The sequence below is a fragment of the Pteropus vampyrus genome, unplaced genomic scaffold (genome assembly GCF_000151845.1).
Source record: "Pteropus vampyrus isolate Shadow unplaced genomic scaffold, Pvam_2.0 Scaffold337, whole genome shotgun sequence".
Taxonomy (NCBI): domain Eukaryota; kingdom Metazoa; phylum Chordata; class Mammalia; order Chiroptera; family Pteropodidae; genus Pteropus; species Pteropus vampyrus.
In genome coordinates, this window is record NW_011889118.1 from 1,035,540 (window position 1) to 1,048,888 (window position 13,349).

Consider the following 13,349-nt stretch of genomic DNA (forward strand, 5'->3'; position numbering starts at 1 on the left):
TGGATTCATTACACTGATCATCTCATTAAAATTCTCATTCAAGAGCTAATCAGCAGTGAATGCATCGTTTACTTTATGATGCCAGAATTAACTGCAGTGATTCTTTAAGCATGAGGACATGTGATTCCCACTCTCAGCTCTGTGGGAATGAGAGCCAAGGGCCTGGGTTCTGCCCCAGATCCCATCCTATTCGGTCTGCCCCACATGGCCACTCATAATCACCACAAAGCCGCAACATGGGGGCTGCAGCTGCTGCGGAGTCCGCATACCTCCACCAGGCCTTACCTGGTTCCCCAGGCAGCCCCCCACCAGGCAAATACCTCAGATGAAAATGGGGTTACCGAGCAATCTTTTTCCTTTCCTTTTCTTCAGCTTCTTCTTTCTGAGCAGTATTCAAACTTTCAGCATCAGCCAAATTGTCTACAGCGATGGCCAAGAAGACATTCAGTAGGATATCTAATTTAAACATTTTAAGGGTAAAACACCTTTCTAATGCAACTACATGTGGAAAACCAGGGAAACATCACACCCCTATGCATTCAGGACAGCTAGTAACAGGTGACTGTCTCCTAGTGTTATACTCGCTTGGTAAAGCCAGAGGACCAGAGCCCTGTTTGTTTGTTTGTTTTTAAACTAGAAATCTATAAAAGACATTCTGAAAAGAAGTAAAATGAAGGTTCACTAAAACCCACGAAAATCTGCAAACATCAACATTTCCTTTCATATGTGTGCATGTGTCTCTACACATCTAGGCATCCATAGCTATGATACACACTGCATAAAACAATCTATAACATAAACACGGTGCTTTTACGTACTCTGCATTTCACTTTACGCATTTTGGGTTGTTTCTTTGAAAATACACACCCATAACACAAATATTTAGGGCATGCTTGCCAAAATAGACTCCTTTAAAAGCTACACATTATTCAAATGATGATACCACTGCACAAGAAAGTCAGAGCCTTTCTTGTTTGAAATGGCCTTCGGAGTGTGGAGATACCTCACTCATTCATTCACTCCACAAATACTGACTACAGTGTGCCTGACTTATTGCCAGGTGGTGCTATTCTTTCAAATACTCCCATGTGGCTAAATCTTTGACTACTGTGGTTGAATTTTATTATTCCAAGCAGTAAAAAGTTAGATGATTGAATAAGTTATTAGGTTTTTGGCTTCCGCTATAATTTTGTATGCATGGTTTCCATGAATGATTGAGAAAAAAATTCTAAACAAGGTTCCCAAATCAGAAGAGGCCTGTTTCTTATTTGCAGTAAAGTACATTTTTGAGAAGAACAGGAATCAGAGGGCAGGAAGTCAAGACGGCTCCTTTCTCTGACACTTCTCTCAGGCTGATGCACAGCCATCTGCATACGTGACTTCAGGAGCCCAGGGACCCAAGACAGGAGAAGCACACCACTGTCCCACATGCTCTGTGCAATCTGAAATCTCAGGTGGGTTGCTGAACATGTAAACAAACATAACCTAACAAGGCACCGATGATGAGATAGCTTTCCAGGGAATTTCATGCTTGACTAAGTATCTAAAGAGGACAGAAACGTGAGAAAATTATTTAAGACTTTTGAAATGCCTTTGATATGCTAGACTATTTTTTAAATAGAACTTTGAAGAGGCTGAAATGGTATTCGTTTGTTTGTATAATTGCTCTTCCATCAAACATTTGAGGGCCTCCATATGCCATGTCTTGTACTAGGCAGGGACGACAGAGAGATAAAGCAGATATAACCAAAGGTTACAGGCTCATGAAGTTTCCAATTAAGGTAAAGAGAGATCTGAATTTTCAGAAGTCTAGGATTAGAAAATACCTCTTGGCAGGGAAAAGGAATAAATAAGTTGGAGAAAGTTACACAGCATGATATAAGCAGCCAACGAATATTTGATTTTCAAAGATGTACAGATCAGCAAAACAAAATTAGTTTAAGGGAACTTAGGTCAATCTACTGAAGATTGACCCATTGGTTATGAAGGGTCTTAAAAAGACACTAATGTGCCTCTAACCTCCCAAGGATAAAGGCACGGAGAAGTACCTGGCATTGCCCTAAGCAACCCCATAGGACCTATACAGGAGATGTGACACTGAGCTGGGTGACCACTCGTGCAGCCCATGCACTGTCTCAGGCTCCTTTTCTCTAGCCTGCTCTCATTCCACAAAGCCTAACTGAAGCTCCACCTTTACAATGCTGTCCCCAGCGACGATGAAGGGAAGCAGATAACGCAGGTAAGGGCATTTACCTCCCTGACACAGCTGCTAACACCACTACCACAATGATAACAAGACATTGATAACAAAAAGCCTTGGTCAGCTGAAAGGATACAGTTACCACAAATGAAGAGTATGATGAAGTAGATGCAGACGATCATTCCCGAAGATGACGGCCCTCCATACGCCATAATGCCATCATACATCACAGCATTCCAGTCTTCACCTGTCAGAATCTAAGAAGCCCAAACTTGGATCAGTTCGCAAGTGGACTCACAACCCAGTTGTCCTCTCAGAGCTCCTCAGTGGCTCATACATCTGGCTTAAGCTGTCTTTCACAGTCAGTTTACACTGAACTAATCAATCTGTTGTCCCACAGTTTTCAAAACATTATTTTTAATTGCACGAATAAATGAGTTAATTCTTCTGGTAAAAAATAAAGTAACATTACACGTAAGACATATATTCTTGGATGATACTCCAGCCCAGTTTTAGTCCGCTTCCCAAAGAGCATGCGATTGGTGTGTCTCTCTCCAGGACCTTTGTGGATTTAAACACACACACACACACACACACACACACACACACACACACACACACACACAGACGCACACACACGCAGCTGGTGTCTTCTCTGATTTATTAGACATAGTATCATACTACATGAATTTTCTGCAATTTGCTTTTTTTCTCCACTCAACAATATACTCTGGAGATTCTTTAAATTGCTGCCTAGTATTCCACATAGGTAAGCAGCTGTGGGAATGGAGAATTATATCTATGAATTTTCAGAAGCATGGAGTTCTAAATACCTTATGTAAATTTGCAAACTACCTCATGGGTCGATATCAATAACTGCCTGAAATTTCAAATATAACCTACTCTACAGATGATACTTGATAATTCAATCCATCATTAGGTAGAATCGGATGAACATGAATAGCAAGTTAAAAATACACTATGAGAGGGGGCTGTAGAGCATGCTCCTTCTTATATCTGAACCAGATACCTTAAAAATTAAAACTGTCATGGATCACAATCAAACAGAAAAATGGGCAAACGATTTGAAATGATAAGGTAATTCACAGAAAAGGAGCTTATAAATAGCTTTTAGTCACATGAAAAGACATTTGGGTTCACTCCTGATAAGTGAAACAAGAAGTAAAAACTACAACGAGATGCCATTTTCACCTATCAGACAGGCCAGCAGTCAAAAAGTCTGAAGACCCACTGTGCTGAAAGGAGTGAGGCAATGAAGGGCAAGCTCCACACTCCTTCGCTGGAGGCTGAATTAACACAGCCTCAAGGAGAACACCTGGGCAAGAGCATCAAAGCCGAAAATGAACACACACCCTTTGAACCAGCAGCTCCACTTCAGGAAATTTATCCTACAGATTTACTCTCACACGTGTGCCCCCATGGTATATGTTCAAGGTCACCCGCCGAGGCAAGACTAGACGTAACAAAATAATCATCAGCAGGGGGCTGGTTCCATGAATTATGGCACATCCACACCACAGACTTCATAAAACATTGAAAAGGAGAAGGCAACCTTTTATGGACCAGTAAGGAAGGTTCTTAAGGACATTTTAAGTGATAAAAAGCAAAACGAAAAACAGCATGTAGAATGAGCTACTGTCTGTGTAAATTCATCTGTAGGCAGGTAGGTAGGTAATTGATTTTTATCTGAGCAAATACATCTCAAAGAATACACAAGAAGCTATTTAACAGTGGTTACCTCCTAGAAGGGGGACTGGTAGGTGGGAACTTGTTTACTTTATATTCTTTTGTAACGTCTGAATTTTGTTTGTATTACAAAAACTACCACCACCACACAGGTTTCTCTGAAAGAAATCAGAAAAACAAGTGACTAAATGGCCCCCAAATTAAGTATGATTCAAAAAATTAACACCATAGCCTATAGCAATGACAGAAATTCCATTTACCTCAAAATGACCAAGTAGGAAAGAATCATAGAGATCATTCCCTCTAGCCTTTTTCAGAAAAGAAGAGTGACTTTCCAAGGTCAGAGAGCTGGGCAATGAAAGAGCCATGATGGGACCTGGATGCCCACTGCCACCCCCACCAGCCTGCCTGCCTCTCCAGCAGGGCTCCTAAGCTCCCTGACATCGCATGTGAAAAGCGACAAGGGTGGATGGGTCTTTTCAATTTATCTTCCAGGCTCTGTCCAAGGAAGGGCTTCAGCTCACAACAGGAAGATGAAGAGGAGGGTTAGAACACCTCAGCTTAGAACCGGCTGAGGCAGAGACTGCTGCTCTGAGCACAAAGCCACCTGAACACCTCTCACACTGTCGCTCCCTTCTCAGCCTCATTGCTCACAAAGGCCCGGCAGCACAGACGCCCTCCCTGTCCTCATTATATCATATGAGGGCAGACAAAAAAGGGGCAGAAGGCTGTCACAACTCTTTTATCACCCTGATTCCTCTGACTATACACGGAAGCATTAGGCCTTTAGAATTCACTTCTTTGCATAAATCCCTTATGGCCAGGATTACAAAACTTGCCTGCGATCAAAAATTAGCAGAGAACCAGAGAGGATTTTAAAGCCTATCTCACAGAAACCCCAGAAATCTTGCAAAATCAAACAGAAGGTTTTGGTTTATTATTATGTAATATATCTAGCGATCTTACAAAACATTAAATCACATCACATAGATACCTGGATTCAGATGCAAAACAAATAACTTCAATGGCACAAAATTTATCAGAGTATTATTAGAGCAGAGGTTACTAATGAAAATGGAATCATTTTGTCTTATTGAGCTGTGGACAGACAGGAAGCCATGTCATACATAACGTGCTTCTCAGGGAGAGGCAGAAGGGAGGGCTCACCTGGAACACCGTTAGAAGTGCCTGAGGGAAATTGTCAAAGGTGCTCCGCTTGGTCTGCGTTTCGTCAAAATTAAACTTGCCTCCGAACAGCTGCATCCCAAGCAGGGAAAAGATGATGATGAAGAGAAAGAGCAGAAGCAACAGCGACGCAATGGACTTCATGGAGTTTAACAAGGATGCCACTAAGTTACTCAGGGACGTCCAGTGCCTACAAGTCAAGACGAGGGCGTGAGGCCAGAAGGCAGAACATCACCTGACGGTGGTGCAGCCTGTCACCACCTGGTATTGAGAAAACACCCGCAGCGAGATACACATGTCCTTACCTAGTCACTTTGAAAATTCGTAAGAGGCGCACACACCGAAATACGGAGATCCCCAGGGGAGACATGATTTCCAGCTCCACCAAGATCGTTTCCGTAATTCCGCCACACACCACGAAGCAATCAAACCGATTAAAGAGAGAGACGAAATATGCCTGGAGACCCAAGCTGTACATTTTTACTAGCATCTCGCAGGTGAACAGAGCCAGGAGGACTTTGTTCGCGATATCTGGAAAGACAAAGGGGCGGGTGTCCTTGGGATCTCATCGTGGAAGTGGCTCAGAGTTCTCGTCCTCCTCACACCCCTTCCCACCAGTCCCTGTTGGAATGCCCAAGCACCTCTACTCCTCCCTTTGCTATTGCCCCCTTTACAGAAATGTGACACTAACATCAATGGTCTGTTTGTCTGCCAGGTTCTAGTCCTGCTGCTTCTACCACCTAGACATGTGACTAGGGAAGTTCCTGATCTCACTGGGCCTTGGTTTTACTGACTATAAAATGGGGGAGCGGGGGGTGGCTCACCACATAATCCCTGGTAGTTTCTAGCCCTAAAAGCCTATAATTTTCCATTTAGAGCATCATATTATATTTTCTGTTTCCAAAACAGAAAGACCTCTGGTTTTGTTACACCACCACCATATAAAAAGCAGTTGCCTATCAAGGTCATTTCTAACAGCAGAAAATATCTCCCAAAAGGCTGGAGAGTTAGACAGAAACAGAACTGACTTGATGTAAGCCAGGACTTCTCGCTGGCTCAAAACTGTCAAACTCAGAAGGGCTGTCTCTAGGGACAAGCTCCCGGATCACACTGCTGAGACATTAAAGGCAGGGGAACAATCACCACTTGCCAAGAACACTGCAGAGGAAAATAAAGCTTCCTTTCAGTGAAGGCAGGAAGAAGGGATCCGAGGTCCCTTCCAGTTGGAAGATTTCCTGATCCTAGGTTGTCACTAGGTTAAGACAATGAGATGCCCTGGCATTAATCAGCTCCAAGGTGCTTCATTCACGTACGGTACAGTACGGTAGACTGTACCTCCACTCCAGGTGCACCCAGTGTTTGGACAGTTCTACCACCTTCTAAGTTAATGCTCACTAGAAATGTTCCTACACTCTGTTACACATCGAGCAGATAAGGCTAAACTGCAGTTGGACAGCCTTGGGCATCCCACATTTGGAATAAAAGGAGAATGGCCTCTACTTGTACCTTGAATCTGCGTCAACCAGTCAGGCTGGTTATAGTGCTCAGAGGAAATGGTTAAGGTGTTGAGAAACACCAGGACAATAACCAGCCAGTAAAACGTGACAGACTTCACAGCAGCCCTACATCTTCTGCGATTGAATCGGTTCCAGCGACGCCAGCGTCGGCTGAAAGAGAAGCAGACGTTACTCACTGAATGACAGATACAGCATCTGAGTATCCAATAAACATCATTGAGAAATCATTTGTCTTTCACTGTGGAGGTCCAGATTGGAGTTGGGGGAGGGCAGTAAAAGAAAGACAAGAATAAAGGGCAAAGAAATTAACAGACCTCATATACAAATTATGTTGGTCTTAAAATACAACTTTTTAAAGTATTATATCTTGATGTGATCATGTTTTCAGTTTCCTTCCTATGGCTTTAGATAGCTCCATATATAGCCCTCAAACCAGTTAGAACATCTAGATATTCATAGATTATGTGCAGATGCAAAACTGAGCTATCAAGCAGATGTAGTTCCTATTCCCACCATATGGTACATGGATCTGTTTGTGCTATTGGTGCAGAGAGCCACTTAGCTTATCATCAAATCTCTTGCAGCATCTCAATCATCATATAGAATTCATCAGGCAACGAAGTGCTCCAAACCCACAGATTTCCTCTTAGGGAAACTTTCAGTCCTTTCTTAAATCTAGAAGATTCCTCTGGAGCCTGGCAGAGTTGTCAAGGCTGAGCAGGACATGAGTCTTCATACTGAGTCATCAGGTGCCCTTTCTAACTAGTGATGCTCAAAATATACCTTTAGGAGAAGAGCCAATATTGAATCGTGTTTTCATACAAATAAAATGAACTGAGCCAAACAGACAAGTAGCATGTCCTTTACTGACTTTCAATTCCTGTTTGTAATTAGAGAAAGTATTCTCTCCCTTAGCCTGTCTCCCTGAGGAAAACATTCCCTGCCACAGGATGGTTTGGTGAAGTGCACCCCAGGGCTGTACTCACTGACCGGAGGGGACAAGGGAAGGCACTTTCTCTAAGGGCCTGAGACAAAGGATTGTCCGAGCTGCAACCCTGGCTGCCTCAGCTGTGATGCTGTGTTAAATGCACCATAATCCAGGGACTGAGCAAAGAAAGTTTGTGCTAACTCTTCAGCAAAACCTGAAACAAGCAAGGTGCATTTCTGGCAGCAGCTGGAAACATGACCAGCAAAGAAAAATTCTACAGAGGACACTAAAGACTGTCTCCATTCAGTCTGGATTTCCCTTGTGATGCATAGTTCACTACACACAAGCAAGGTGTACTAGTCTGAATAAGATCCAACCTTGGTGGGTTTATTTATGCTGCAGTGACAAGTCACAGGTGTCTCTCAAATCCAGAAGACCTTATTTGTCACGTCCCTGAGATCCTGCAGCACTCCCCAGCTTGCCCCTCATGGGTGCTGAGAGCTAAGGCCCTGCACCAGACACTGGACATATGGAGCTAAAGAAGACAAGGTCCCATGGCTCCTGTTCCTGTAAAGCATGCAGGGTTATCAATTATAAATCCACATCAAGTGCTATTCCCAGGGTACTTGACACAGGAGCAAAGAGAAGGGAGCTGCAATTGCTCTTTGAAAGAGGCAGGAAGCCTTCTCCAAAAAATGGCAATTCGGGCTGGCTCTCCACAGTTGAGTAGGAGTTAGCCAGGGGGCAGAGGAAAGGGTGCTACATGCAGAAGAGGCTACGTGACCAAAGCGACTGAAGTTGGCAGAAACAGTGTGTGGTACATTTGAAAACAGATAGCAGTCCAGTACTACAAAGTAGGGAGTATGGGAGGGGTGTCAAAAGATGAAGCCAGAGGGTGAGCAGGCCACCAAATATGAAGGAATTTATATGTTCTCTAGCAACAGGGAGTCATGGAAGGGCTTTCCATTTGAGATACAATTTACATACAATAGAATTTACTTTTTAGGTATACAGTTGGAAAGCACCACCACAATCAACATATAGAATATTTCTATCACTCAAAGAAGTTTCTTCGCAGCTCTTTGTGGTTATTCTCCTCTTCTCACCCCAGCCCCTGACAACTAACTGATCTGTTTTCTACTCCTATTGTTTTGCTTTATCCAGCATGTTTTATAAGTAGAATTATATAACATACAGCCTTTTGAGACTGGCTTCTTTCACTTAGAAAAAATACTTTAGATTTATTTGTATTGTTGCATCTATCAATAGTTTTTTTCCTTCTTATTGCGGAGCATTATTCTATCATACTACAATTTGTCTACCCATTCACCATTTGATGAACATTTGAGTTATTTACAGTTTGGGGCAATTATGAATAAAACTGCTATAAACACGTATGTAAAAAAAAATTCTGTGCAGACATCTATCTTCATTTCTTATATAAATACCTGAGAAGTGAAATTGCTAGGTCACGTGGTAAATGTATATTTAACTTTATAAGAAACTGCCAACTTCTTTCAAAAATAGCTGTGTCATTTGACATGTAGGAATGTATGAGAATTCCCATTGATTTGCATCTTTGTCAGAACTTGGTATTGCCAGATTTTTCAATTTGATCCATAGGTATAAAAAAGTTTTCTAATACATATGTAGTGTTATCTCATTGTGCTTTTAATTTGCATTTTCCTAATGACTAATCGTCATTTTATGTGCTCATCTCCCATCCATATCTCTTCTTTGGTGACATGCCTGTTGGAATCTATCGATAATTTTTTATTGGGTTGTTTTCTCATTATTGACACCATTCTTTATATATACTGAATACTAGTCCTTTATCAAATATGTTTTGCAAATATTTTTTCTTCCAGTCTGGAGCTTTTTATTTTCTATTGAAGAGCAGTACTTTTGATTTTGATGAAGTCCAATTTATCTTTTTTTTTTTTTCCTGTTATGGCTAGTGCTCTGGGTATTATACCCAAGAAAATCTTTGCCTAACCAAAGATCACAAAGATTTTCTGTTTTCTTCTAGAATATTTAAAGTTTTAGGTTTTACATTTAATTCTACTTTCATTTCAAGTTAATTTTTCTATATAGTGATAAAATGTGTTTAATTGAAAAAGAACATTTATATGGAATACACAAATCATAGATACATAGTTCAGAGTTTTTACCAACTGACCACGTAACCTTCATTCAGATCAACAAACAGGATATTACTAGCACCTCAGAAAACCTCTTGAACCTCCTTCTGTGAAAAACTGATAAGGAGAAAAATGACAAGAAGTATCTCTCATAGAGAAATGATTCTGGGAGGGAATATAAAGGGTTGATCAGTGGCAAGAAATTGTTCATTGTTGCATCTTGTTGGTTTGCTTGCTTTGGGGTGAGAGGGTGAGATCTCTGGCACCTACTACACTATACGCCAAGACAGTGTGTGATGTTTACTGGGCTCACTGATCTTCTATGTGAATATTGCAACCCATAGAGTAAAATTCAAGTCTAGAGCAACTTCATGTAAAATTCCTGAGTAAGAAGGTAACGAATCAGCATACATGCTAAAGGGAAAATAGAAAGAAGATACTGACCTGAGCTTGGATTTTGAGATGGCTTGACTGAAAGACAAAAAAGAATATGATTCCTGTTAGGAAGGCTTGATCATATGCTTCCTCCATCACTTTAGCTGAGATATCGGAAAAGCCATGCACAGCAACCCGGACTCAGCAGCCCGGTTCCCACAGCGGGCCAGCTGGGGTAAGAGTAGAGCAAGAGCGAGGTGCTACCAGTGCCAGGCGGGCCGGGCTTGACACCCTCCAGCACCCAGGCAAGAGAAGACTCTTAGCTAGTTGCCCTGAGCAGCTCTGGCATAGGCAGCGATGCCAGGGTTCCTTCTCCCGCAACCCCGCATTCTCCAAACTGAAGTCAGCAAGCAGGGCTTGGCCTGCCTGCAACTCAGCCACTCATCTCAACAGCAGCACATGCTGCTACCATAGAAAAAGGAGCACTGGACTAGGAGTCCTGGCTCTGCTCTTCACTAACCGTGTGAGTCTGGGCAAGCAGCACAGCTTTTGAGCCTCAGTGTTCTCATCTGTAAAATGAGAAATAAACCTATCCCCTGCCTACTTCGCAACATTGTAGGGAGGGCAAAGCAAGAGAAAGGAGGCAAATACACTTTGTAAACTGTTGAGTATCCTGCCCATAACACATCATTTTTATGTACCTCTGACAAAGAGATGGAATTCTCTTAAAAACAACACCTGTACTTTGCAGAGATAATACCTAAGAGATAGCAGGAAGCAAACAAAACAAAACTGCATGCCCCCCACCCCTGCCACCAAAGCAGGCAGTACTCTGCACATTCCACCCGGCTGGTCCCCCTAGCTGCTGCAGCCCAAATCCCCTAGAAAAGCCAGTGGGGGGTTAATGTGATGGCGCCCTTCACTGTTAGGAGAGGGTGGTGCAAGGCTCCAAAGAAAAAGTGCTATGAGCAGAGGAGGGCAGGGTCTCATCATCCAGGAGCTATGCATGAGGTTCGGAGAACCCATGAGTGAAGGGAAACTTAAATATGCAGCACATTCTAGTCAGCCACTCTGCCGCACAAGCTCTTCTTCAAAGCACCGATGCCAGCACCAGACTCAGAGGAGAATTGGGCCTTTTACCCCCACCGCCGACACTCAGAGGGCCCAGCCTTGGCCGCACCTCTTCTTTTCCACCAGCACCTAGTGGACACAGCGGAATGGCGAGTTACCTGGCCCACCCTGCAGCAGGCTGCACCTCAGTGGGATGGGCTGCTCTGGAGGAAGAGGCACGTGAAGTGCCGGGGGCCCAGGACAGGAGGAAGACCAAGGGGTCCAGCGTGAGCCCACCTCTCTTCTTGCCCCTGAGCTATGGTCTCAGGGCTCCACTGAAATCTAGGGGTTCCTCCTCACACGTGCTTCTATCAGACAACGGGAGGAGCCAAGAAGGCAAGCAGACCCCATACTCACCAGAGACTTCCGCAGCAGCCTTGGTTCTCGCCTTCACCACTTACATTCTCCGTGTTCACAGACTCTGTCTCGCTGGTCGGCATGCTGGCTGTGGGGAGAAGAGAACGCTTTAGGCGGTGCGCTGGAAGCACTGCACACCCAGGAGTGAGCTGGATGTAGATCTCTGCCACCAGGCAGAACTTCCGGGAACCTGGGAGGAGGGCAATGAAGAGTCCTCAGGGCCTTGACCAGCAAACGGAAGTGCTAAGAAGTCAGGTCCCTTCACTGCAGGAGAACCTCTGCTTCCTTGAACTGCCGAGAAAGCCTACGGAGTTCCCATCAGAAGGAAATTCTGTCTATCCAGATGTGTCCCAAGAAAAGCAGCCTAGGTACCAAAGCCTGTTTCTGTGCCTGGTATCAGCTTAATCTCCTGGTTTCCATATTTGTACTGAGAAGCCACCAAAACATCTCAATTACAGCTGCATCTTGGCTTGCTCCAAGATGTACTCTAGGTGTATTCTAGAAAATCTGTGAATAGACCAATATTTCATTAAAAAATTTCTTATTTTAAATATACTGAACAAGAGGAGAAATTATGGATAAACAAGTGCATGAAGGTCCCAAGCAAAAAATCTTTTTTAAAAATTTAAGAACTCTACTCATTTTTAGCTCATTTATCTGATGTCTAAGTTCTGCTGAGCTCTTACCAAAGACACCAGGACTAGGGCACTCAGGAAGTAGTCTATGAGTAGATTTCCTCTGAACCAGTGACCAAACGGCAAAGGTGACTGGTCCCAGTGCCACCAGAGTCTCTAGGCATGTCTCACTCCTCCATGACAGGATCCTGAGCAGAAGTGGATGAGGTTTCAAAGTGTACCTCCGACTATTGGGAGGCCCAGGGACCCACCCAGAGCCACCATTTCGCACTTGGGTATTTCTTCTCATCCACTTGATTCAACCCTATATAAACATCATGAGCATGTGCTAGAGACCAGGCGGTGAAGGAGGTGTGGGGCACAGAGAGGGACATGGCACTGCACCTGCCCTGGAGGACAAGACAAGTGGGAAAGACAAGACCTGGATGGATTCCAATTAACTGTGAAATACAGAAATATAGACCCACTTCCCTCAGGGGTCTGGGCAAGAGTTCTACAAATGCATAGTAAGGAATGACTAATTCAGCTACAAATGCATAGTAAGGAATGACTAATTCAGGGTTAGGAGAGATCACCGAAGATCAAAATGTGGGAGAATCACCCAAACACATGCACTTCTTTTCCCTGATGCATAATTTTGAACTGTAGCAATTGTTTTTACAGACCTTATGGTATCAACAGGAAGAACCCTCTGTGGGCTCTGCCATATGGCTCCTCTTAGCAAGGATGCCTCGGTTTCATCCACAAAAACTGGTGTTGGTGCCTGAGCACTGTGGTGGAGATTCTGAGGCTGGCCCAGGCACAGAGGGCAAAGGAGCTGGATCAATGCACTCCATCTGTGCAGCAATGTGTCTGCTCACCCCGCTCTGGTGATAGACATGGTGTGAATGACGCGGATGAAGGGGGACCTGAATCAAAGGGCCCAGAGGTCTGAGAAACATCTTTTCTGAGGGCAACAGAAAAGATACCTTTCCTTTGGTGAGAACCCAGTGCACTGAGCTTGGCTAGGTGGGACTCTCAATAGTCATGCCCAGAAACATTTAGGCAAAGGTTTCAAAGGCAAAGACAAAATGAGCAGAATTATAGACCCACATCACACAACTGGTATTCTTATAGAAAAGCCTTTTTCCTCCTTAGTTAACTCAAAAGAAACCAACTATAACTTTTTTTCACTACTCCATGCCAAAAAAAAAA

The 13,349-nt window shown here is 43.6% G+C and overlaps 1 protein-coding gene across 1 annotated transcript in view; it reads right to left on the reverse strand.

Moving 5' to 3' along the window:
• Positions 1-13,349, reverse strand: part of CACNA1D (calcium voltage-gated channel subunit alpha1 D) — a 314,711-nt gene that overhangs the window by 78,839 nt on the left and 222,523 nt on the right. The window contains 8 exon segments of the mRNA XM_023522317.1: positions 342-456; positions 2,337-2,457; positions 5,075-5,282; positions 5,398-5,623; positions 6,599-6,759; positions 10,123-10,149; positions 11,194-11,253; positions 11,521-11,608. Coding sequence (XP_023378085.1) covers positions 342-456; positions 2,337-2,457; positions 5,075-5,282; positions 5,398-5,623; positions 6,599-6,759; positions 10,123-10,149; positions 11,194-11,253; positions 11,521-11,608 — 1,006 coding nt within the window.